This window comes from Orbicella faveolata, unplaced genomic scaffold (genome assembly GCF_042242905.1).
Source record: "Orbicella faveolata isolate gen_17 unplaced genomic scaffold, um_ofav_v1 contig_25, whole genome shotgun sequence".
Taxonomy (NCBI): domain Eukaryota; kingdom Metazoa; phylum Cnidaria; class Anthozoa; order Scleractinia; family Merulinidae; genus Orbicella; species Orbicella faveolata.
The window spans coordinates 19,334,265-19,361,394 of record NW_028301553.1 but is presented as its reverse complement, the minus strand read 5'-3'; the positions used below and the strand labels follow the sequence as shown (position 1 = coordinate 19,361,394).

Here is a 27,130-nt window from a genome sequence, read left to right as displayed (position 1 = left end):
GACCATACTCGAAGAATTCATGAATCACTCACCTGTGGCTCATGATTTACAAATTCTTCTCGTGTTCTTCCAACATCCCACGTGGTTTATCAGCCTATAAACCATAAAAACTTGTGGTCTACTTTGCTTTAATAACTGTGCACAGGCAAACTAACTCTGGAAAGCCACAGGTCAAAATTAGGCTTGCGTTCTCTGAATGCAATGACCTAAACATGCTGAATGGAAAAGACGCACGTTTTTGAAATTTTGGAGGGGTTTCTGCTTCTGTGATAATCAGTCTTAGACGAAGTTTCTTTAACATTTCTTTCATTCAGCAATCTTTCGTTGAGAATTTCAGTGGTTTTTCTATTTGGCACTCGCACATAGTGTTTTGTATTATTGTATTTATAGAGATTTCTTCATTTACTTGGTTCAATTCAGTTAGTTTGGTAAATGCTTAGTGGTAAATTTCCTCAAAGGTTATTGTATATAGTTTATGGGAGATCCCCTTTTAGGCTTGGGAAAATCTATATAACAATTAGTTGAAAGAGACACAGCATGCGAGAAATCATTTAGCGCAGACCTTCTGCCATTTGTGGACTTTCTGAACTTTTTCAAGTATACATCTTTTCCTAATGTACCAATCGTCCTCCCTTCCAGTTACTCTCTTACTCTTTACTGTTAAGACTACAATAGGCGACAAAAGTTATGGTGAGACTTTTAGAAAATGACGCTTTTCAATATTGAAGCACTTATTCTTTTTCATTTACATCTAGCGTTAATTCTCTGATACCCCCGGGCCCCCAATTCAATGTTGTGTAGGCGCTGTGGTCTGTGTAGTCTAAGAAATAGAAAAGTCAACAATGTTTGGGGGAGAGGGGGGGATGTTTCCAAGACGCTCTAAAATCGAATTTTACTGCCAAGTGTCTCAACACTTTTGTCACCCATTGTCTAAAACAGTAAACTTGGTTTTGCTGAAATAACTGGTGTGGTACTTAATTGAAACATCTGCCATTGCTTTATCCCAGTATCCGGGTTCTTTTCATGGGAAAATTATGGCAAGCTTACTTATTAGTACATTAATTTAAGGAAATTATCAACTTTTTTGGAAGTCTAATCTTGTGTGACATATGTGCATGTCATTGCCGATTTGGGGTGTCGGTTATCTCCACCGTATTTTTCTCCGTAAAAGGAGCGAAATAATAAAGTAATTGTTGAAATACAAACTACCAGTGGTACTCCCAAAGTAGGCGATCTTGGAGTAATTCAAATGACCACTGTACAGGAATATCAACGAGTATCCACGAATGGACTAAATCAATATGAAGATTATCCTTTTAACCATCATTTGGTTACCCGTGGTTACTTGTGGTTACCAGTGAAAAAACTCCATTTATCTGCATTAAATAATTGTTATTTCAAGCTTAACTGAAAAAGGAAGCAAAAACTTTGTACAATAGGTTTAAAACAAGACACTATGTTATAAAAGTCACTTTTGGACTCAGAAGGCACGTTTCTATCGGTTTACCAACAGTTTACCAAGTGTTATGATATCATTTTTATATCACACTTGTGTTTGAAGCATTCTCAGCTGTTAACAGCATGCTGTTTTACAGACAAAATTACAGAAGACCACTTGTTTTATCATGGCGTTGACAAAACCGGGATCAGACCGGATCACGGATCGGATCACGGACCGGACCACGGATCAGATCACAGATCGGATCGCAGATCGGATCACAGATTGGATCACGGATCGGATCACAGATCGGATCACGGATCGGATCATGGATCGGATCAAGGAAAAAAATTCAAAATTCAAAATTTTGTTGAGCAAATTACACTAGAGTGACTACTGTAAGCAGAACATTTTATTTAATTTAGTTGTGATATTCCTTTATTCTTTTATAATATCAAGCCAACTGGGAGCTGGTCCCAGATGAATTTTTTTCAAGCTGTTGGGTTTTAAATGCGATGATCAATCATGTCTTTATATCTTTCTCCACAGTTCAACTATATGATATTTCGTATATTCACTTGCAGTCTTCACCATCTACGGGTATATTACGAACTCACAATGTGATCAACTCCCGGTTGGCTTGATAGCTAAGTTGGTAGAGCACTGCACCAGTATCACAGAGGTCAAGGGTTCGAGTCCCATTCAGGCCTGAATTTTTTTTAAGGCTTTAATTTCACGACCGCTTAAGTTGTGTGTATAATTGCGATAATCAATCATGTCTTCATATCTTTCTCCGCAGTTCAGATAAATGATATTTCGTATATTCACTTGCATCAAAGGTAAACTGTCATAAAACAAGTCAGCATGGTAATAATAGGACGAACGTATGAATCGAAACAAAAACTAAAAACACTAAAAAAAATTAAACACCTGATGATTTTAAACAATTTCCATTTTTGAGACAAGTCTATACTTTTACAAGATGTGAGTTTGGAATACAATATTTCGCACTGGAATAAAACGAAACAAACCATTTGTTTTTCAAGGAAATATAGCTGTTTTACAAAAAATTATAGGAATAACATCAATAGTGTGAATGATAGTGCAACCCCAGAGTAAACAACATATTAGGAGCTACGTCACAATTTTTAGAGTCATTTTTAGGATTGTAATAGAACAAAACCTTAAAATGATCGTGTTGTAGGATAGAAAACACTTAAGAGGCAAGAACAAATCAAAACGGCATGAGGATCGTTAAGGATGGCAAAGATTAGCGAGGACTGCAAATGATGAACTCGAAAAACTAGGCTAGTTTTTTCAAGAAGCGCAAATCGTGACGTAGCTCCTTTAAAGCAAGCCATCTCCATAAGTTTTCGTACATAAGTTTTCTCATTAACCGTAACGCCAACTGTAACGCTCACATCTGACATGAAAATGTAGCCGAGAATTAGCTACTGATACGGACAACAATTTCAAAAACGAGAATGGGAGGTTCACGCAAGCTTCAAGCCAACTAACATTCAAATATAACTACATCTGCCTGTTCGTTACAATTTAAATTTGTCGTAAATTAAGCAGTTACGTGGCTTTTTAAATGACCTCTTGTCATTCTCTGTAATTAACATGTCATTGCATCAAATTCGGGATTCTTATTTTCATTTAACATATTTTAGTCTTCCACTTTTATTTTTTATTTATTATTATCTTATAAACAATTTGATTTTTTGGGGGATTTTTTTTTCTTTAAAACTTTGTTTTGTTTTTTTTTCTGTGATCTGATCCGTGATCTGATCCGTAATCCGATCCGTGATCCGATCCGTGATCTGGTCCGTGATCCGATCCGTGATCCAGTCCAGTCCGATCCGGGTTTTGCCGATGCCGTGTTTTATCATGCTTTTTAACTTCATGTCATGAGTTCTCAATGTTTTATCAATGGTAGAGCATTAAAAATAGAATTAGTTAATTAACTTTTCTATGCTAATGTTTACCAATGGGAAACCATTGGAAATTCGCACAATAAAAGTTAAAAAGCACTTAAACCATCGCTTGATATCAAATTTTATGTGCTCTGTACAATGCCGTTATCAAAATGATATGCACATGTTACTGTGACGTCATTATGAGGTCATCTGCAATGGTAAACCATTTTATTGAGGTGATAGAGAGATTTTTGCCATAGAACAGTACGATTTCTGTTTTTTCATCAAAATATGACAACTGAAAAGGAAAAACTTGTAGCCATTGTGTCATGGTGAGAATTGCGTTGATTGACAGTGATATAGAGACTCTTTGAGCACTTTAAAAGTCAAAAAGTGGCAATAAACACCACCTTGAGGGCTAAATATGGATCAATTTATCAATGGGATAGACCAGGTTTCATCTTTGTATTGGAACTTTGTAAGAAAAAAACACTTTCCACTTTTTCTTTATTGACAATTCACTCTGGACCACACATTTGGTGGTTTTGGTAAAAAACATAGGCACACAATTCATGCAAGAGTTATTTTTTGTGAATTGGAGGTAGCAGCACTCACTGGACTCTCAACAGTTATGATAATGTTAATCCAGCAAGTTTTTTGGTTACAATATACAGTGCAAAAAAAAATAGAATTGTTTCACCATAGGTGTAGCTTACAAAACATTCTTTAGTTCTCATTGTGTGATTGTCAATAATCCGTGATGGTAGTTTTGAAAAGAACAGTTGTTGATGACTGACGTTTCAACAACCCAAACCGAAGTCATCTTCAGAGTCAAGTAAATTGTGCTCGTCAGTCGATGGTGTTACGAGTCTGGTCCACTGAAAGTGATCGGTCAGTTTAATGGTATTGGCTGTAAGGTCAGTCTATCTTTTTCTCAAGGGTCGAGGGTCCTGTGTCGAGGGTCGAGGGTCAAGGGTGAACTCTTCCTTAATTCCCCTGGATATTGTAAAAGATCACAGTCAATATCAGACAGAAATTTCTCTCTTGATTTCCTATCATTCATTCTGATTTTCAAAACTGCAAAAGGCAAAATGCCCATACACATTGCTGACTTTGCTTCTCTTCAAGTGTTTGCAGAGTGGCACCAAAACGTTCCCAAGTGGGCGGGTAAGCTTTGAAGTTTGATTGTCAAAACTTTGAATTTTGATTGACCTGCAGTTGTAAGCAATGGGAAGGCCTTTTTTAAACGTTTCCTCCACCGGGCTCTTTATTTGTAATAGCTAGTAGTTACGGTATGTATTTCAGAAAATTTATTCAAAAGTTCAATTGATCATGTGACAGGAAGTCATGCCAACATTTTACCACATTAGGTTTGGTGTTATGACAAAGCAAATACATGTCAATGTACTGAATGGTCATGTAAAATGGGGTTGACAAGCCTTCGATTCACAACTCCTACGATTTGTGGCAGTTGAAAAGAAAACCTCAGAAAAAAATATTACCCTCGACCCTCGACCCTCGAAAAAAAAATAGACCCAACATTATGAAAGGTAAACAGCATTGCCTAATTGAAGACTTGAAACAACCAGACGCCATGAAATCTCCAGAATTTCAGCGGACGTTTCCTTGTCACATTACCCTTCCCATCGCCTGAGAGTTTTTTGGTGACAAAAAGTCAGTTACATAAAAAAAAGTTTTGTCACCTTATGAGAGGCATAAGTTAACCTTTTTTAATGGCATACTGTATTTCCTGAACTGCACAAGGAATCTGTTTCAAAACAAAAGAACCACTGTGTCACCTGAAAGTCTTATCTAATTAATTTGCTGTTTAACTTGCCGCCATGAAGTCTTCAGTAATATTTGAAGAGGAGTCAACGGAGTCGTAGTCGGAATTGTAATCAGAGTCATTAGAGTGTTTACGACCTAGTGAAAATCGAAAATCAAAGTCAGAAGCAGAGTCAAGCTCGATGGAATTGGAGTCAGAAGAATCAGAACGTTTCCATTTCTTACAATTCTGTTTACGACTCCGTCGCTTATGATCCAGTGAAAACTAGATTGTCGGAGTCGGAAGCAGAAGTGGAAGAACCAACCAATCACAAGGCCTGGAATCGAACACTGTGATTGGTTTATTCTTCTGCTTCTACTTGCGACTCCGACAATGCAGTTTTCACTAGATCGTAAGCGATGGAGTCATAAGCGGATGCAGTGTTCTGCTTCTGACTCCGTTGGTTTGATTTTCACTGGAGCGTACCGCTCTACGCTTCTGATTATGACTACAACTCCTTCGCTAGTGAAAACCAGCCTTAAGAAAATCTTTGCTAAGAATGCCCATTTTTATGAATTGCCATTAATGCAAGATATTAAAATGCTGCTGAGGACACTAAGAAAAGATAGGCCCAAACATTTTCTGGACGTGCCACTAGATTGGCTTCTTGTTTGTTTATTCTGACCATGTAGCAAGAGTCACTGATTCGTCAGTTTTGCAACGGCTATCTTTAAAATAGCAAATGGGGAATCGAGGAATGGGGAATGACCTGCGGAATCTTTAAAAGCGGGAATCTTTAAAACAGGAAATCTTTCAAAGCGGGAATCTTTAAAATGAGGAATCTTTAAAACCGGGAATCTTTAAAAGTGGGAATCTTTAAAACGGGGAATCCTTAAAATGGGAACATTTAAAAGCGGGAATCTTTAAAATGGGGAATCCTTAAAAGCAGGAATCTTTAAAACAGGGAATCTGTAAAATGGGGGATCTGTAAAAGCTGGAATCTTTAAAACGGGAATCTTTAAAAGCGGGAATCTTTAAAATGGGGAATCCTTAAAAGCAGGAATCTTTAAAAGCGGGAATCTGTAAAATGGGGGATCTGTAAAAGCTGGAATCTTTAAAACGGGAATCTTTAAAAGCGGGAATCTTTTAAATGGGGAAGCTTTAATAAAGGGAATCTTTAAAACAGGGGAATCTTTAAAAGCGGGAATTTTTAAAACGGGGAATCTTCAAAAGTGGGAATCTTTAAAAAGTGTTAATCTTCACTGAAAAGTGAGCAGGAATCTTTCAGCTTACACTGGAAGCTGTTTATATATCAACTTAGCAAGTACAAATACAGTTGTGGAATTTATTCATTGTAATTATATTGCACGCTATTAAAGCACATCGGTTTAGCGAGATAGTGGAGCGGTTCAAATCTCGATTCTCATTCTCTGAGATCTGCTACACTGACTGAAGAATCAAACCGCCTGGATTCATCTTAACACTGGACTGAGGCTTGGGATGATTTTAAATTGAGTTTCGCAGCGATAGATATTTGTCCTAGCCTTATCATGTGCTTTAATGGAAGGACTTACGACTTTACAACAAATATATGGCAAGGAAAACATATGGGTTCTTGGTTTTGTAACAGAGCTACGCTTGGATTTCTAAGCTTTTGCGTGGTGCGGCATTTACATGACCAGCAGGAGAGCTGTCATGTTGGTTAAAAAAAGTGACTTATTTCGGGGAATTTGGCTATCTGAACAGTTCATGTATTAGAAAAGGTATTATTTTTGAAAACGTTTTGTCGGTATTGCAATGGACTTTAGTAATTGTATTACTTTTGTAAATAGTGTAAGTAGACCTACCATTGGTTGTAAGTAGTGTGAATTACAATTAAAGTGTCAAAAAAAAATTATTTTGAAATGATTTTGAGTTCCTCCAGAGATAAATGCATGCTTTTGTAGCAAAACTCAGTGACAGATGTTTCTGTTGGTTTCTGGGCATCTCCATAAAAATTTATCTGCATATCTGGCATAAGAAAAATTGCTGTGACCTGACTCTTAGCAAGAGTCTTTGCATATTTACACTAATAATAAAGTGTATTATCGTTTGTCTCACGATGTAGTCACTTGAGATGTAGATCGCGACGTTTCGACTGCTTACTGCTAGTCTTCTTCAGGCGATAAGGTCAACTGATTGCACAGTATCATTTATATCACAAAGGTCGGCTGTGATTGGTGCATTTCGATCCTCCTATTGTTCCATTATTCCGGCGAGTAGCTCTTCCCTCAGTGGTCCGTTGTTGTACCATTCTCCTGTTGTTGTGTTTCTTGATCGTGGGTATCCATGCTTCAGGAATTTCAATTCCACTATCCCTGTTGATGTTGTTAGGGTGAAGTCTTATGTGAATAGCTTCCTTGACCCTACGTGTGTACCAGTGAGGATCTCGATCAATTAACCTGACCTCATTCCAGATAGGATAGTGGCCGGTCTCGTGGGTGTGTTCAGAAACGGCAGAGGTCTGGGTTCGGGCAAGTCGTATATCCCTGTCGTGTTCTTTGATCCTCTCCTGCATAGATCTCCCTGTTTCCCCGATGTAGACTTTGCCACACTCACAGGGAATCCTGTAGACAACACCATCTTGTTTAGCCGGGTTGACGGTGTCCTTTGGTTGCACTAAGTGTGACCAAAGTGTCGTGTCGGACTTAAAGATGGTGAGAATGCCTTGTTGTTCTAGGCAGTGGCGGAGAGACTCCGAAACTCCTTGGACATAAGGTAAAACGGCGGTGGATTTAAATTCCGCGACAGGCTCTCTTCTTGGGGTTGTTCGTGCCTTTGTGATCTTCTGTACAAAAGAGGAGGGATATCCGTTAGAAACAAGTATAGATGACAGATGTTTCTTCTCTCCAGCGATTACTGATGGTTTGGTGACGAGATGTTTAGCCCGGTCGTACAGACACTTCACAATACCGCGCTTTACTGAACGAGGGTGGTGTGAATCATACGCTAGGTAATGATCAGTATGTGTTGGTTTCCTGTAGACACTGGTGGTAAGGCGGCCATCAGGTTCTCTGTAAACTGACGTGTCGAGAAAGGCGATCTTGTTGTTCTCGATCTCCATGGTGAAACGGATTGATGGTTGTTGACTGTTCAGGTGTTGCAGGAAGACGTCAACTCTATCCCGATCCAGGATGGTGAAAGTATCATCTACGTAGCGTTTCCAGATCTTAGGCTTGCAAGGTGCGGACTCTATTGCTTGTTCTTCAAATATCTCCATGTAGAGATTAGCAATAACCGCGGATACAGGGCTCCCCATGGCTGTACCGTCTCGTTGTTCGTAAATCGATCCGTTGTACTGGAAGTACGTAGATCTTAATACAAAATTCAAGAGGTCCGCGATTTGAACTGGTGTAAGTGTCGTGCAGTCAGCCAGGCCTGCGTCGTTCTCCATTTTTTGTAGCGCGGCTTGTACGGCGCGCTCGATCGGTACGTTGGTAAACAGTGACTCTACGTCGAAAGACACCATGATCTCGTGGTCCTGGATCTCTTCACTGGCGATGGTGGAGGCGAAGTCAGTTGAGTTCTTCACTGTGAAGTTCGAGTTACCTGCAAGAGGAGATAATACGTTAGCCAAGAAAGCAGACAGGTCGTATGCAAAGGTGTTGACACACGACACAATTGGCCTAAGCGGTGTGTCGGCCTTGTGGATCTTTGGCAAACCATAGATCCTAGGTGGTTGTTTGTGTCGAGGTCTGATCTTATTACAAACTGCCTCTGATATGTGTCCACTCCGTTTCAGGGTTAGCAGCTTCTCAGATAGCTTCCGGGTCAAGCGGTCTGTCGGATCTTTGTTGAGCAGCTGGTACGGTCCGGAATCAATTAGCGCTGACATTTTTGCGTGGTATGTCTCAGCGTCCAGGATTATGCTAGCACGTCCTTTGTCGGCCGGAAGGACCATGATTGAGTTGTCCTGTTTTAAGCTTTTAAGAGCCTCCTGCTGTTCCTTCGTGATGTTGGGCGTGGGTGGTTGTGCCTGTTGAAGGATGGTGTTGACGGATCTCCTGACTGTGTCTGCTCGCTCCGCATCTAGTGGCCTGACTGCTGACTCAATTTTGGTGATGATCTCGGTGGCTGGGACGCTCGTAGGAGTCACGGCGAAATTTAGACCTTTCTTCAGTAGGGACACCTCAGCTTCGTTAAGGGTCCTGGATGACAAGTTGATAACCCACTTTGTTTTGTCAACAAAAGTTGTAGGAGAAACAAGACTGTTTCTCTCGCAAAGGTTTCTCAAACTTGCGCTGTTGACGGTCTTTGGTGGTATTAAAGACTCGCTGGGTAGTGGATTTAACCTTGTTGAGTACCTCTGCAGCGTCATCCGCAGAAAGAGCAGATGTTATACTCTGTGCTGTTGATTCGGCTTCTTTCTTCGTATCTGCCTTGGCTCTCTGCGTCAGTCTGATTCTTTCCCTCAGGAATCTCATGGATGCTAGTTCAGCGACTCTGCGTGCGCCTCTGGTGGGAACTGGCGGCCGAACTTGCGGATCTCTTGGAACAATGTGGTTCTTAATACACCTTGTGAGAAAGGTGAGATGGTTGGTATAGCGTGCGAGCTTGCGAGAGCAACGCTCATGTTGACGAATCAACCTTAGGGCTGTGTGCCCATATTTCTGGTCAATGTCGAGGAAAAGGTTGTTGTTATTCATCGTGGTAGATGCAATAATAAAGTGTATTATCGTTTGTCTCACAATGTAGTCACTTGAGATGTAGATCGCGACGTTTCGACTGCTTACTGCTAGTCTTCAGGCGATAAGGTCGACTGATTGTACGGTATCATTTATATCACAAAGGTCGGCTGTGATTGGTGCATTTCGATCCTCCTATTGTTCCATTATTCCGGCGAGTAGCTCTTCCCTCATTGGTCCGCTGTTGTACCGTTCTCCTGTTGTTGTGTTTCTTGATCGTGGGTATCCATGCTTCAGGAAGGATTCCTCATTTTAAAGATTCCCGTTTTAAAGTTTCCCGCTTTTAAAGATTCCCCATTTTAAAGATTCCTGCCTTAAAGATTACCCATTTTAAAGATTCCCCATTTTAAAGATTCCCTCTTTTAAAGATTCTCCATTTTAAAGATTCCCCATTTTAAAGATTCCCGCTTTTAAAGATTCCCCAATTTAAAGATTCCCGCGTTTAAAGATCCCCGGTTTTAACGATTCCAACCTTTAAAGAATCCCCGTTTTAAAGATTCCCACTGTTAAAGATTGCACGTTTTAAAGATTCCCGCTTTTAAAGATTCCCACTCTTAAAGTTTCCCACTTTTAAAGATTCCCCATTTTAAAGATTCCCTGTTTTAAGAGTGCCTGCCTGTAAAAATCAGCGCAGCACAATCTTACAGCCATTATTTGTTCGTCACGCAATGCTGTCACATATGACACATTTTGATCTATTTTGTATAGAGCACTCTCAGGATAAGTGAAACAATTTAATCATTATTCATCTGTTTGTTCATATATATAATAATATGTGTATATTTATATTATCGTATTCTATAGTGTGCGTGGCCTCAGTCCAAATCACACTTCTTGTACGTTCTGATGTTTCAGACAACAGCTGATAAAGTTAGCGCCTGTACTCACTAGAATTTTAAAAATATCACCATAAACAAATGATAGATCAATGAAGCAAGCACTAGCTCAAAATAAAAATAGGAAATAGGTGATCATATGTGTCGAAAGAGGGTCACAGATTCATGGTATTCGACCATCAAATAAGTTGACAGTTGGCGATGTACATCGGACGTCATGTAAACAAAAGCAAACTTCTGCTTTATGTGCGATGAAGGGTGAGAGAAACATGTCAAATCAGGTTAGAACATTTCGAAATTATCAGCTCTGTGTCTATTTCACCTTAACATAGGTAAAGTCATACGGCACATGCTAAAATATACGTCTAACCCGTAAATTGAAATTTGATGACGGCCGGTCAAATATTTGCATTTTTAACGTACTTTGAAAAGCTCTTGCGTCGCTCACAATCATTTGCCCAAAGAAATTTTTACAGGAGTCTGTAGACCATCCTTCTGCGATTCAACCGCCAGAAGCTTAATCCATTTGAAGGTTTCGCACATGATGAAAATTAGTTATATTCACAAAGTACTTTTAAGTGAATGAAATATGTGTCTATGAAATTTAATTATTTTGCACCCAAAAAGACAACACAACATTCCCTAAAATCAACCCAGTACACATTTAAACATTGCATAAAAATGAGTGTTTTAAAGATGAAAGAATGATGTGGTTTTGCATGCTAGGCTCTCAAACTTGTTTAATAAAATGGTGCATCAAATGATGATTTTAATGGAATTTGGTAATTTGCCTATTTCTTTGAAATAAAAGGATATTTTGCCAAAACAACTATCCAGTAGTTTTTCTCGTGCCCTAGCCTATCTACCATGATAATATGAGCGAAATCGAATTTTTGACCCTTGCTGAGTTATTTTCCATTTTTATGGACAGGGACTCTTAAAGATTCTCTCTTTTAAAGATTCCCCATTTTAAAGATTCCCGCTTTTAAAGATTCTCCATTTTAAAGATTCCCGCATTTAAAGATCCCCCATTTTAAAGATTCCCGCTTTTTAAGATTCCCCATTTTAAAGATTCCCACTGTTAAAGATTCCCGGTTTTAGAGATTCTGCTTTTAAAGATTCCCCGTTTTAGAGATTACTGCTTTTAAAGAATCGTTATTTTAAAGATTCTCCACTTTAAAGATTCCGAGTTTTAAAGTTTCCCGCTTTTAAAGATTCCCCATTTTAAAGATGGCCCATTTTAAAGATTCCCTGACTTAAAGATTCTTCATTTTAAAGATTCCCACTTTTAAAGATTGCCTATTTTAGAGATTCCCGCTTTTAAAGATTCCTCATTTTAAAGATTTCCCGTTTTAAAGATTCTCTGATTTAAAGATCCCCCATTTTAAAGATTCCCACTTTTAAAGACTCCCCATTTAAATTCCCACTTTTAAAGATCCCGCTTTTAAAGATTCCCCATTTTTAAGATTCCCACTTTTAAAGATTCCCCGTTTTAGAGATTACCGCTTTTAAAGATTCGTTATTTTAAAGATTCTCCACATTAAAGATTCCCCATTTTAAAGTTCCATGCTTTTAAAGATTCCCCATTTTACACATGCCCCGTTTTAAAGATTCCCCGACTCAAAGATTCTTCATTTTAAAGATTCTCCGTTTTAAAGATTCCCCATTTTAAAGATTTCTGCTTTTAAAGATTTCCCATTTTAAAGATTCCCGCTTTTAAAGATTCCCCATTTTAAAGATTCCCGCTTTTAAAGATTCCCCGTTTTAAAGATTCCCGCTTTTAAAGATTCCCCATTTTAAAGATTCCTGCTTTTAAAGATTCCTCATTTTAAAGATTCTTGCCTTAAAGATTACTCACTTTAAAGATTCCCCATTTTAAAGATTCCCTGTTTTAAAGATTGCCCATTTGAAAGATTCCCGCTTTTAAATTAAAGATTCCTCATTTTGAAGATTACCTCTTTTAAAGATTCCCCATTTTAAAGATTCCCTATTTTAAAGATTCCTGCTTTTAAAGATTCCCCACTTTAAAGATTTCCACCTTAAAGATTCCCCATTTGAAAGACTTTCTGTTTTAAAGATTCCTGCTTTTAAAGATTCCCCATTTTAAACATTCCCGCTTTAAAAGATCCCCCATTTTAAAGATTCTCACTTTTAAAGATTCTCACTTTTAAAGATTCCCCATTTTAAAGATTCCCCATCATAGAGATTCCTGCTTTTAAAGATTCCTCATTTTAAAGATTCCCCATTTTAAAGATTCCGTATTTAAAGATTCCTCATTTTAAAGATTCCTGCCTTAAAGATTACCCATTTTAAAGATTCCCGCTTTTAAAGTTTCCCCATTTTAAAGATTCCTGCTTTTAAAGATTCCCCATTTTAAAGATTCCCGCTTTTAAAGATCCCCCATTTTAAAGATTCCCCCTTTTAAAGAATCCCCGTTCTAAAGATTCCCGCTATTAAAGATTTTGCGTTTTAAAGATTCCCGCTTTTAAAGATTCCCTGTTTTAAAGATTACCGCTTTTAAAGATTCTCCAGCCTATTCTTCATTTTCCATTCCTCAGTTCCCCATTCCTGTTTTAAAGATAGCAGTTTTGCAACCACTCGTGCGGGAAGAACAAAAGTGTCAAGTTACCGTTTGAAACTAACAAATAAAAATATCTTGTTACATTTACCCAAAACAAAAACAAATTTCACTCAGTAGTGTTGTCATTGATAACTAGCTGTCCGTAACTTCTTTGGTTTTGACCGAGAAAACCACTTCAAATGAGTGTCTTAATATCGATTCCAAGGAACGTTTCAACGGGAAGGTGAACAGTGCTACTTAATTGAAACTTGCATTCACAAACTGACCAAGAAATTCGATTGACTGTATATAGTAGATTAGATCCAATCTGATTGGTGTGACATACATCTCTCACTCATCCATTGACCCATTGACCCGCTCATAACATCCCCCATACCCGTCGACTAAGAGGTCTTTTTTTTACAAAAAAATAACTCAATAACCTTGCTAAGGCTTGGAAATATAACAGAAATTGCCACAGTTTACAGAAATAGACTCCAGACAATGGGCGACAAAAGTAGTTGAGACACTTCTAGAAAATGGCGCTTTTCGATATTGAAGAACTTATTCTATTTCATTTGCATCAAGCGTTAATTCTCTGATATCCCCGGCCGCCAATATTCAATGTGTTGTAGGCGCTGTGGTCTGTGCAGTCTAAGAAATAGAAAAGTCAACAATGTTTGGGGGGAACGGGGGGATATGTTTCCGAGACGCTTGAAAATCGAGTTTTATTGCCAAGTGTCTCAACACTCTTGTCGCCCATTGTAGTTGCTACATGACTTTGGTTGTAGGTAGTGATATATTTATTGATGTTGATGTTTTAGGTACTGCTCACTGTGCCAATATGTATCCAGAAAGCCCGCTAGACCCTCCTCAACTATTAGAGGCTCGCAAACAGATTCAGCATCACATCATGTTCTGGCTTCACACTGATTCACAAGCACATCATGGTTGATCATAAACGTACAAAACTAATAACAAATTTATCTTTCACCAATCTAGGCTTATGTTGATTTAAGGCTTTGTCAATGATAAGGTTATATGGTTTTCATAAGCCACATCCTTTAAAAACAAGAAGCTTGTGATAAATTTAGGATGGATCAAAGCAGAACTTACGTAGCAAAAAGGACAGTGTACCATGACCATCTAAGAGTCTCCTTTTGGCGAATAATGTAACGAACTAAAATCGCATGTGCACATGTTAGTTAACTGCTTCACCCCCCCCTCCCCTAAAAAAAATAAATACATAAGTTCAATAAAATAAAAATAAAGGAGCTCCAAAGCTCTTAGTTTCCTTTATGGAGCAAGCTGAAACACTGCTTGAGATACATAACAGCTTGATAGATTTGTGTTATTTTGTCGTAGGTGTATCTGTAAGATCTTGAGGATACAGTAAAACTATCATTTTCACAGATGTTGTTTTAGTGTTACTCCTGTTTTGTAGGTGTTAATTTAGTTTAGCTATGTTTCAGCAATGTCCGAAATTTTTATTGTCGAAAAGGAGTTCAAAAGCGTCCCAAATTTTAACTTCCGAAATTGAACATTCGAATTTTTTGCAAGTAATGTATTGAGAAACCATTTCCTTCCTTTAAAAAAATCGGTGCTCGATGAGTACATGAATCCACGGCCGTAGGTAAGTGGATTAGGAATCTCTTCAGGACCTGGGTTTAATTCAATGTTTCCAGATAACATTAAAGGTTCTTTTCTGACAAGAAGTAGTTCTTATTATCAAACTGAACTCGGACAACAATTCTGGATAGCATTTGTAATTTCTACCAGAAAACCAACACTTTTCTTGTTCAAATTTTGTTCAAAAAAATGGAGTAAAAAAAGACTCTTCTTCATGAGCAAACTTGACAATTCATAGTTCACAACTGGTAGCCACAGTGAATAAAACAGATGAAACGGGAACACTTTTCTTCAAGAAATGTTTAATTCTGCCTCTTACTTTTCTGCGTTTAACAGTTTGAAACTTCACGTGGTAATCTAGATGGTTCTCTATCTCTTCTACATGCAGCAACTGATAAGTATCCGTTTAAAGGTTAAAGATTTACTCTTACATGTACCTTGACTTAAGTATTAACACTAGAAAGATTGTCTTTCACTCCGAGTGTTTGCAGAAAAAATTACTAGTTCATAATCTGTAGATGTGTTTTCCATGGTCATGATTTCGTCAACTAAAGCTTTTTGTTTACACTCTACTAAGAGTCATATCTCCTTAAGAGGAACTCTCATGAGTAGTGGTATGGGCTAGTCCAGTACGGATTTGACAGGAATTGTGATGCAAATGAAAAAGTATTGTTATGGAAAGGAGTTCTGTTGTTTTCTCTAGTTTGACGTATCCATGGTAACCAGAAGCCCCGCCCCCTTTGACGTCATTAATCTCGTTTCCGTGTTGACCGAGTAAAAAGCCTGGTTTCTAAAATAGAGCACACATTGTAATCAGGATTTTAATACTAAACTTTGCTTTAAAACGAACACAGAGTCGGATATTTCCTTTGTCAACTTTTATTGAATAATAACAACATGAACTCCAAAGGGAGAATCGATTACAATTTTAACTTTTTCTTCGCCTGCATGATTCTTTTCACAATCTTTTCAGTCACCGTTTTGTTGCCGGGTAACCTCGTTATGGCCTTGATCATCTTTGTATCTGCTTTCCACTTGTCTTGCAAATTCTTAGTGCGACTGTAATCGATGTCGTGTTGTTTGGCAATCTTCTCCAGTCGGTTGATGCCTGGGTCTCCTCGTTTCAGTCTCTTTGCCAACTTGGTCCCAGGCCCCATGTACAGGCCAGTGAAATTCAATCCCCGTCTTGCCTAGCGATTTTTGAATGTCAAAACCACGTCCACGTTGGTGATACTTGCGCGTACGGGTCTTAGTCCGAGTCATAATCGTGTTTTCGATTTCTTCTCAGTTTCTTTCCTTTGGCCCAGTCTTCCCAACCACTCGTAGGTTTTAAACGTTCGGCCTCGTTTTTACGTTTGCCCTTGCCTTTGCGCTTGTCTTTACCCAGGAGAATGTCAGCCTTTCTTAGGAGCGTTCCCAGATCCGAGTCAGGTGGTAGAAGGGGTGTTTTAGCAGCCGGTTGCTTCTTTTTAACACCTGACGTAGACGGTGTAGCTTCTTCCTTGATCTTTGGTGTTTTTGTACCTCGAGAAGCGTTCTTAATCAATAATTGTTTGAACATGGTTTCCAACGGACCCTTCACCAAATCTCCTTCCTCTCCATCTTCCTCTTCACCGACATCAGCACTATTGCTCAACAAAGGACCAATTTGTCTGATACGTTTGGTTAAACGACCTCTCTGACGAGCTAGACATTTAATTTTCTTGATGGCGATCGAATCTGGAATCGATTTATCACGGAGTATCACGTGACTTTTGGCGGCCAATCGACCCGCTTTGTTCAACAAGGCATTGTCGGTAATTTCTCCTTTGTAATACTGAACCAATTGGTCAAACTCTTTTGTGGGTACCATCATGACCTCTTCTGTCATCCTCGAAATGTTGTTGGAGTAACATTTCGTAGCAGTCTTGCCAGTAACGAACCTCTTGGTGAACCTTTTCTAGTTTCAGCTCCAGGCTATGTTTTGTTTCTTCTACTGTAGAACACTCCTTACACAACAGGATGGTCTCACCTGCTTCGGTCTCGTCACGGTGTCGTTTGCAAGCTGAACACAGATCCTCATACTTAAATGCCATATGCTCTTGAAGGAGGGCGTTGTAAGCTCGATGCCAATGTTCCACATCACGTTTCAGGGCGTCTTCTCTTTCGTTGGCTTGTTGTAATAACCTGACCAATTCGCTCAAGGTGTCTTTGGGTTTGGGGACGAAGTTGTAACCTTGCAGTGGATAACCGTGGGCACCTCTGGTGTTTAACATCGACATGCTTGGAACACGTCGTTCAAACCTTGCCAGAATCCGCTACCTTTTTGTTTTTGGAGATGTTCTCTTCGCCTCTTGACCGAGTTTCTGCGTTTTCCCACCTCGCGTAGCGTTGTCTTATAGCGATGCAGTTTCGCCATGGTGATTGGGTGAACGGGAATTCTCTTTCGTAATAGATTGAGAACCATTTCGCTTACGGCGTTGATTTGATCTACATTAGCATGTTCTAACGTCTCCTGTCTCCTGTTCCAATTGGCCTCTTCGAGAATAGCTTCCAAGAAAGGGCGTTGTCTGCCTAATCGAATCACTTCCCAAGGTGCAGGGCGTCTGTTGTAACTGCCTGTGACACCCTTTACATCCATTCTCTTATACCGTTTGTCCTTTCCGAGCTTGTACCCGATCTTGGCTGCATTCTTGAGAACAGTAAACAGTGCACCTCCACGTTGTCTCTTGTTATAGTGATTCACATTGTCTCTGATTCCTTTTGCTACCTGACCCGCTAATTTCAAAGCCAGCGTAGCAAAGGTAGGTGAGGGTCCCGATAAGAACATACTAGCTCCTTCGGCGATCTTGTCAACCAATCTATGTTTACGTCGTGCCAGTGCTCCACCTCGCTGTTTACTTCTTTTCTTGGTCTTTGGTTTATTTTTCATCGTCGACGTTTACGCGAAGCAACTTCCAAACCTTTTTCCACACCGTAACCAGCTGCACCAGAGATTCCTCCTAGAGCCGCCGCCTTGCCTGCTGCTACTAAAGCTGGACTGAGAGCTGCCAATGGTAACAATCCCCCTTTTTGTGTCCTCCTACGTCTCCTTGGTTTTTTACGAACTGTTCGTTTGGTCTTCATGACACATACTACCACTCACACATAAGTGCTCCCGCTTTTATCGACGTGGTCGTAGCGAAATCGTTGTTCGTATTCTTGCATGCACTTGTCAGATACTGGGGGTGTGAAATCAGTGATTGTGTCATCCAAGGTTTGCATCTTGATTAAAAATCCCTCAAACTCCTCCATCGGAAGTCCTCGCACGCAGGTTCTCAATTCGATCAATGTTTTGTCGTAAGTGGTGTAGGCAAAGCGACACATGTCGATTTTGAACGAAAACTTTTTGAAATCGTTCCACCCCTTAATCACAGTTCCAGCGGCAGTTAAAAAGGCAATCAGGAGACTGTTTTCTAAGACGGATCCTACGACAATGCCTGCTGCCACGATGATCAATGCCAAAGCGTTCAAACAACCGTGGCACCACTTAAAGTGGTAAAACATCTGGCGATGACACCACCACTGACGGATGTAAAAGGGAAACAACCCATCCAATCGGTACAACAAATCTTTGTTTACTAACTGGACACTTTTCTTGGATCCGTTCATTAGAGATACGATAGTGATTGAATCTTGGGAAGAACTCATCATGATGTCTCGATGAATTTGTGACATCTCATACATCCTTCGTCCTTTAAAAGGTGGCTGAGAATCCTTTGATCGTCCGAACTGCCTGGATGTAAATCCAAGACCATGTATCCGAACGGACGCTCTGTCAAACGTTGAAACGTGTCTTGTAAAACTTCCATTGGGTGGGAAATGCCTGTAACAGTAAATTTCTCATGCCTAATTGATCTCGTGGATTCTTGAAGGCTACGACATAGTGGGCGTTTCTGGAAATACTCTTAGCATATTTCCCCGGTGGAAACATGTCTTGGCACAAGTAGAGCACGGTGACGTTCTGATGGTGAGAATGTTTGGTGAACAGATCCAACACTCGTTTATCGTTCCCTCCTTCAGCCATTAGATCGTCCAACACGAGTAATCCGCCTTTAGGAAACCACGTTTTCATTTGATCTGTGTCGGGAACGCCTTCGTGAAACTTGACCCCCTGTTCTTTCATGGGCTGAAACCCGTCTTGCCACACTCCGTAACAATAATGGATTTGGGAGGGTGGGGTATGAAACAAATCGAGGTTGTTCAGTAAAAGTTTGGTGGTAAACACAGTCTTGCCACACCCTGAAGGACCCACCACCAACAGACTGGAAAGGGTGTGAAATCGAAAAGACTTGCGTCGTTCCATGAGTCCAAATGACCAAACGCGCATGGGCATGCTACTTTTGATACTGCATGGAAAGGAAAAATTCCACCCAACGGGGAATGGAGCCCTGATCTCTCGAGTGACAGTCCAGAATACTAACCATTGTACTACAAGATCATCACACGGAAAATGAACGTTTTCAATCGTATTTTAATGTCAAACCAACAATCATTACACTAAATATCTCACACCGCAACGAGAGGTGTCTTGGTGATGTTTCACTTTACACACTTTATCCCATTATAACTCTTTCTCGATCAACTTCTTTAACATCTGGCCTATTTTGTGATCGTTGTCTACATAATTATGTTTCGAGAAACGCCTCAAGAACTCGTTCATGCTTTGACCTCTCGCTCTGTCTTTTAAATAGAACAAGGCGTAATCACCACAGCTTTTACTGTAAATCGATTGCAGAGACTGTCCATTGTAATTGACATGTTTCCATTGACTTTTTAACCAGTCTTGCAAAGGCTGTGTTGACTTGTAAGTCTCTAAAGGTAGGGCGTAGCTGTCCATCACCTCGCACACATTCCCACTATGGGTCCAAAGCGCCAGCCAGTGTTGGCCCAGTCTATCATGTGGATCTGTGTTTACAATGTACCCACGAGGTTCTTTCTTGATCGGTCGACGTGGTAATCGATCACAAGCCACCGTCCCGCAAAAGTAAGGTTTCAAAATGGCATCCGCTTTCGCCAAATGATCCAGTTGCACGTTATTCAGAGGTACTTTTTCCATAGCGTTGGTAAATGTACAACACGGCTTTGTTCTTGTCTATTTCCAAGAGGTTCTCAAACTCTCCCTACAAGATGACTGTGATGTTGTTACCTGGTGCGACACCGAAGTTCAGCACGATCTGTAACTCTCTTGACTGCTTGGGGTTCAACACGGGACTGTCCAAACATCCGTTGGCTGCATTGTCAAATACAAACAGTGTGCAATTCTTGCCTTGACCCCAGTCTTCGCTTCTGACCGTGTTACCTTAATGTTTGCACAAACATCCTGTAGCTTGTAAGAATCGATAGTAACCTCTCAGATCTTGGGTACCGTCGTTGTGCACTAGCTCCATGGTCTCGTAAGGGTACTCTTCTACTCTGACCAGTTGCCTGATGTTACTCACACCAAACTTTTGAAAACAGAATGGGTCATGTGCCACAGTACCATTGAAGGCTTCTGAAAGCACAAGCCCAACGATGACTCTGTTAGGAATTCTGCCTTGAAATAAATTGTTGCACTCGTATCTTTGCTGGTTCCCTTGCATGTTGAAGGTCCTGATTTCACTTCTCACGGTCGGGTAAGCCACTATGGTTCTGTTGACGTTCATTTTCGTCATCAACTCTCGGTAGACACTGGGGTTGAGCCTTACTTGACACAGGTACATTCTGACTTTGACCTCTTCGTGTGTCGATCTTCCAGCTACGTTCACACCATTCAAAAACAAATTGGGAGAATTGAAGTACATCTGGATTCCAATCTGCACACCAGGTACCAGCAATTTGTTTAAGTGGAACACCTCAATGTGGGGTGTGAACCTTAGCACGTGTCGTTTCCCATCCGTGTAATTGCCTTGTTCTGCTTCCATGAGTTGCACTGAAGCTTGTTGGTTGGAGGACAATGCTTGGAAAGCCTCATGCCCATCTCCTTCCGTGTTTGTGTTGTTCACAGTCAATTGCGTTGGAAAGTCCAGGGCATTGTACCAACCTTGAGGCTTTAAGAGCATGTCCACCAGAGGACCAGGCAGAGGTGATACATGCCATGTCACCGATTTCAGTGAAACTTGGCCAGATTGAAGGGCATACCCAATAACTCAAAACGCCAAAACGGTTTCAAAATTGCAATTTTCCGGGGGAGTTACACCACCCCCCTACTTTTTTCACATAAATTTCTTTAAATACTACACTAAATGAGGGTAAAAGTAGGGGGCTCTTAAACCTGAGCAATTCATCCAATTCAATTGTGGCTATACATGAGTGTAGATTAGTCCTACATGAGTTATGTACGGGAGCTTCATGTAATTTAATTGATCACCTGTCAATCAATGTAAGCTAATAACTACCCATGTAAAATGGCATAGCAAAGTATGGTGATTTTGAGGCCAAATATCTCCTGTGGCCAAGTCCCTCCCAAAGAGATATCTATACCACGATTCAGTTCCACCTTTGGTCTGTACGAATTATCAAAAAAAATTTTGGGACCTGCCATTTTTTGTTCGCAGATCGAGCTCAAACCCTGCACATCTTGCACAAGATTTTAGTTTCATGAATGACATCGTAAAAGTTCCTGCATAAAGCGCACCCGTAGATTAGCCATAACCCCAAGATGGAAGTTCAAATATTGAAAAGCAACGTAAAGACAATAAAGTTTGAAGTTCCAGTGAAGTTCTAATTGGTATAAAAACAAAGACAACCAAGTGCGGTGTCAGAACACTGATACAGCGGCTGTTGCGAGCCTTCAAATGCATTTAAAAGTCTTTAGATAACAAATCTTCACTTGTTATACCTTCTCGTCTTCCTAATTCACTCTTCTTAAACCTGAGATTTTCTCTTGATAACATTATCGCTTCGCCGGAACACTCCATGACATTAAACTTCGTACACCATATCGAAACGATACGAATTAGCGCTTAGTAGCCAAGCTTCGAAATGTGGAGAGGAGTCTGGGCATCACAACGCGTAATAGAGGGGCTACGACAAAACACTGACCCCTGGTCAACTGACCCCCTACTTACCCCCCTTACCGACCCCCTCTAAAATTCACTGGAAATAATAATTAAAGAAAAATATACATTAAGGCCGACTTACCCAAGGAAAAAATTTTTTTTCAATACCGCACAGTGTTATTACGCATACGTGTATGAGCCGAGCGATAATTTTCACGTGCGTTATATCGTTTGCACGTTCACTGAGAGACTTGAGAACATCACAGCATAAAACGAAAAAAAATGTTAGCATTTCCCCAAAACATTTGCGTTTCTGACGGGCAAGAAACTTGATTGAAAGGGGGAAATAAATTACTATTCCTACTGTAAACATTTTCACTGATGCGCCGAGGTTTCTTGCTTTGTTTACTTTTTGGCGCAGAGATAATTATCTGGCGTCACGAAATATCCCAGTTCATGTTTCACCGAGGTTTTGGAATAGTAAGTTCAAGAACAATTTCATGACCCTGAACTTGGAAAAAAGAAATTAACCCGACATTCCCTGAAAAAATTCAGAAAACTATTACTCCAATAAGCCGAGACAGAAAATTATGGACATTCATAGTTACTGCCCATTTTCAGCTTAAATAAAACACTTCCTCGCCTTGTTTATTTCAAAGTACCTTTCCTTTTCCTTTTTAACAGCATTTCTTAACGACTATTATTAAATATATTTTTGTGAAATTGTTCTTGAACTTATTGTTTAAAAACTTCAGCGAAACATGAACTGTGATGTTTCGTGCGCCAAATAATTACGTCTACACTGAAAAGTAAACAACTTTGTCTGCGATTGTAAGTGGGACCTTGGCACAACAAAGTCATTTTCTTCGTGACCTTTACGTTGTGAAAACAATGTCTAATCTTTCCTGTTCCTTTGCCTCGCACTGTGACTCTCACTGCAATATTTCATCCCAAGGAAACGAGCTTCTTCCTCTGAGCTCTTGCTAGAGATATAAGTGCTCATCTTCGACAAATCTCTGTATCCCAAACAAGTGTCTCTTCTGAGAAAGAACTAATTCTTGCACGCGTGGGGTTGTCTGATGAAGGCGGCCGTGACTTCACAATTTGTCCAAAACACCGGGATCAGTTAGGCGTCAAGTTCAAGGCCTCGATAAAATGTCAGCATCCACTCCATGGAAATCGTAAGGGTAAGAGGGAGAGGGGTGTTAACCTGCGAATGTCAAAGGAAATCAAGAATAAATGGAGTGTTGTTGTCCCCATTGGAGCAGGTAAACTGCTTTGTCTCTTTATCTTCGAATCCAGCTAAAGTACGAATTCCTACCTTGATTTCTTTTCAAGAATTATAAGCTCGACTACCAGTTGGTGTTCGAGAAAGCGGAGAAAATCTGGCCTTACAAATAAATGATGTCATATTCTATGAACACAGGTATTTCTAAAATTTGTCGTGGGAAACATCAAGCTGCCATGAAATTCGTAGCAAATGCTTCACCGCCCCAGGAGCAGAGAGAGGAACAAAGTTCAGCAGACCTACCCATGGAGAAGGCTGACAGCACCATTGTTGATCCACAAGCGCAAGTGCGATTCTTGTTACCACCGGAAGAACCATCAAGTGAGGTATTACACATGTGTACTCAGTTATCTATTAGTTTGTTACGGTAACACAAGAGTATTTTATACGTAGATACGGTTCCAAGAGATTTTCGAGTCGATTTTTGAAAGGAGAGTTTTGAAGAGGCAGATGAGGAATACATGCCTTTGGTTACACAGCTCATTAACTGCAGAAGAGATGAGTATATGCCCAATTAGCGTTAAAATATTTAATATTTGAGAATTATAATGCACTGTTAATCCTTTTTGATGAAATTATTAGCATTGTAAATAATTATCATTATTAGTTCTTCTAGTTTAGCTGCGACTGCTATCACTTTTACAGCAACATTTATCCATTGGATTATCCAACTACTCGTCTGTGTGAAGTTTTTCTCCTGCTGTAGTCGTTCAAAGATCTTGATGGTACGTAGTATCCCTCTAAAGTAAATAGGTGTCCTCTTGTGTGTTGTGATGCCCAGACTCCTCTCCACATTTCAAAGCTTGGCTACTAAGCACTAACTCGTATCGTTTTGATATGGTGTACGAAGTTTAATGTCATGGAGTGTTCCGGCGAAGCGATAATGTTATCAAGAGAAAATCTCAGGTTTAAGAAGAGTGAATTAGGAAGACGAGAAGGTATAACAAGTGAAGATTTGTTATCTAAAGACTTTTAAATGCATTTGAAGGCTCGCAACAGCCGCTGTATCAGTGTTCTGACACCGCACTTGGTTGTCTTTGTTTTTATACCAATTAGAACTTCACTGGAACTTCAAACTTTATTGTCTTTACGTTGCTTTTCAATATTTGAGCTTCCATCTTGGGGTTATGGCTAATCTACGGGTGCGCTTTATGCAGGAACTTTTACGATGTCATTCATGAAACTAAAATCTTGTGCAAGATGTGCAGGGTTTGAGCTCGATCTGCGAACAAAAAATGGCAGGTCCCAAAACTTTTTTTGATAATTCGTACAGACCAAAGGTGGAACTGAACCGTGGTATAGATATCTCTTTGGGAGGGACTTGGCCACAGGAGATATTTGGCCTCAAAATCACCATACTTTGCTATGCCATTTTACATGGGTAGTTATTAGCTTACATTGATTGACAGGTAATCAATCAAATTACATGAAACTCCCGTACATAACTCATGTAGGACTAATCTACACTCATGTATAGCCACAATTGAATTGGATGAATTGCTCAGGTTTAAGAGCCCCCTACTTTTACCCTCATTTAGTGTAGTATTTAAAGAAATTTATGTGAAAAAAGTAGGGGGGTGGTGTAACTCCCCCCGGAAAATTGCAATTTTGAAACCGTTTTGGCGTTTTGAGTTATTGGGTATGCCCTTCAATCTGGCCAAGTTTCACTGAAATCGGTGACATGGCATGTATCACCTCTGCCTGGTCCTCTGGTGGACATGCTCTTAACACGGTTTCTCCATCATCTCTGTTGTAGTTGAGCAATGTTTCCAGGTATGCTTTGTAGTGATAAGTGTCGGTCTGAGGACTGATCAAGGTACCATTGAGTCTCACACTGATCTGTTTGAACAAAGTGTGGGCCAAATTGTTCGTGGGCCAGAGTCTCGTGGCTTGGACTACGTTATCACCATTCGCCAGTTTGAGTGCCAACTCAATCTCAAAGAAACTTTGACTGAGATCCACATAATCTTCTTGAGGATCCACTTGGAATTCCACGGGGTTGATGCCTGTCGTGTAGGTCTGAATGGGTACAATGCGATAACTGGACATGCTGAGATCAGTGGGTGGAACGGTGAACAGGTTCAATTGAGGATTCAGGACTGATTTGGAACCCGGATGTAACAAGCCACCGTCCATCAAGGTATCCGTCATATTTTTCTTCTTCTTCTCCGTTGTCTTCTCGCTAAGATGTGATCCCAATCGTAGCCAACAGGTTTACTGACCTCAGGACCAATCCATCCGCCTTTTTGTACCTTTCGTCGACGTTTCGAGGTTTTTGGGAACCCTTCACAACATGACGTTGACAACCCCTTTCTAGATTTGACGAGTCTCGAGCCTCTGGAGTAGATTGGATTCATTATTCGCCGAAGATGTCGTTGAATTTTCGCTTGATGTTTCTATCTAGGACTTCGTAAGCTTTACATTTCACTGCTTGTTTAACACTCCGTTTCGCACCCTCTTTCGCCTTCGAATGCGATGTCGAACGCCGCGACCGCTTTTTAACCCTTTCAGACCTCCTCTAACACTCGCTTTCAGCAGTTCATGAACGAAGCCACCTCCACCTTGTGGGTCAGGTTTGAATCGTGTTAAACTTCCACCTTTCATGCTCGTTTGAAGTGAAGGGTGAGAATCGTGTTTCCTTCACCAAATTCGGTCAATTCACCTGTGGTCTCCGACACTTGCGTCTCAATAATGTCCAACTGGGCCTTGCGCAACGGAATATATTGAACGTGGAGCGGTTCAAAGTAATGACTTCCATCCCCTGTGCGTCGATAATTGACCTCTCGCAATAGATCCGTGACTTGATTTCCCACCACAGAACTTCCTTCCACGTCAGAATAGATAAACAAGGAACGTGACGTCGAGCCCACCACGTTTTGAAAGGCTTTGTTGAGATTCGTGAAGCGCCAATTGCAAGTAACACTCAGATGAAAAAGGTCTTCTGCTATCAGCCAAAACACAGGCTCACCCCTGTCGTTTTTCAGATCGTGTGTCATCGTTTCTAAATTGGGTACCGTGTCGGTAAAAAACTCTTGACGTAAATTGGGTCCCAAGTCATAATTTTCAGGGCTTCTCTCCTTCAACCATCCCATCTTTAAGGCCAACATTTTATTGATCTTCAATGCTGGTGAGTAATTGGAGCGTACGTGTGTGGATTTGTTATCCGTTAGCAGATCATCTCCATCTCAACGAAATTTCACGTACATTCTCTTTCCATCGGATGCTGTATAGCTGCTACCGAGATGGGGTCCTTGGTAATTTAAGATGCGCCTCTGTTCGAAAAAAGTCACCATACTTTTCATGAAACCAACACCATCAATGTACTGTACCACGGCTCCGAGATCTTTTGGATCATAGTGGGCTCTACCAAACTTTAACACACCAGAAGGGTATTCCAGGATCCAATCCATGGTAAATAGGATGTCGTTACCATGGACCAAGTTCGGGAGATGAACTTTCACATCTGGTAACGAGATGCTAATTAATCCCACTTTCCAACTCGATCCTTGCAACCTGATGGGGTGGGGTAATCGAATCTTGAAATGATTGCTTTGGTTCTGCGGAAACTCTGCGCGATTGCTGTGACTAGGTAAGGTGATGTAAAACTCCTCACTCATCCTCAAAGCTTTTTCACGTCCTTCTTGTCAATCCAACTGTCGTATTTATCTGACCAACCTTTCCAACGTACCAAGACTTTATTTCCTTTTCGTTTCACGACCTTGTCCACTCGGAATAAATCATCCTTTGACACGTTCACTTTTTGTAAATCTTGTTCGTAAAAGGTACCCTTGAGCAAAGTTCCATCCAACTCCTCAATCTTGTAAGTGGGAACCACACCAGGTATGACACGTTGCACGACAAATACTTCTTCGGTCCATCCTGGCAAATACCCTTTCTTAAACTGTCGGAATTTCTTATTCAGTCTCACACTATCCTTTACTTTCAATGACCCTTTCTGCGGTTTTCTGGACAG

At 40.3% G+C, this 27,130-nt stretch overlaps 2 protein-coding genes and 2 pseudogenes across 5 annotated transcripts in view; 1 reads left to right on the top strand and 3 right to left on the bottom strand.

Annotated features, from left to right (window-relative positions):
• LOC110066520 (putative serine protease K12H4.7) overlaps positions 1-14,656 on the top strand; it is a 149,629-nt gene extending 134,973 nt beyond the window's left edge. For 3 of the 4 annotated variants that reach the window (XM_089293418.1, XM_089293419.1, XM_089293417.1), the window contains one exon: positions 14,067-14,656. In XM_089293418.1, the coding sequence (XP_089149544.1) occupies positions 14,067-14,108 (42 nt within the window). In that variant the 3' untranslated portion in view covers positions 14,109-14,656. Of the gene's footprint in view, positions 1-1,595; positions 4,049-14,066 lie in introns of those variants that run through there. The other variant, XM_089293416.1, reaches the window with a different exon arrangement.
• A 2,463-nt stretch (positions 14,657-17,119) lies between these two features.
• LOC149109282 (uncharacterized) lies at positions 17,120-17,839 on the bottom strand. Its single transcript, XM_089294610.1, has one exon. It carries the CDS (start codon positions 17,780-17,782, stop codon positions 17,120-17,122), a length of 663 nt encoding a protein of 220 aa, XP_089150736.1. The 5' UTR covers positions 17,783-17,839.
• A 662-nt stretch (positions 17,840-18,501) lies between these two features.
• On the bottom strand, positions 18,502-19,448 carry LOC149109281 (uncharacterized; annotated as a pseudogene).
• A 77-nt stretch (positions 19,449-19,525) lies between these two features.
• LOC110066559 (uncharacterized protein F54H12.2-like) lies at positions 19,526-25,549 on the bottom strand (annotated as a pseudogene).
• Between the last annotated feature and the right edge of the window lie 1,581 nt (positions 25,550-27,130).

What these genes read in the sequence shown, in the direction of transcription:
- LOC149109282 (XM_089294610.1), bottom strand. Translation starts at nt 17,782, where the DNA reads ATGAAAAATAAACCAAAGACCAAGAAAAGAAGTAAACAGCGAGGTGGA.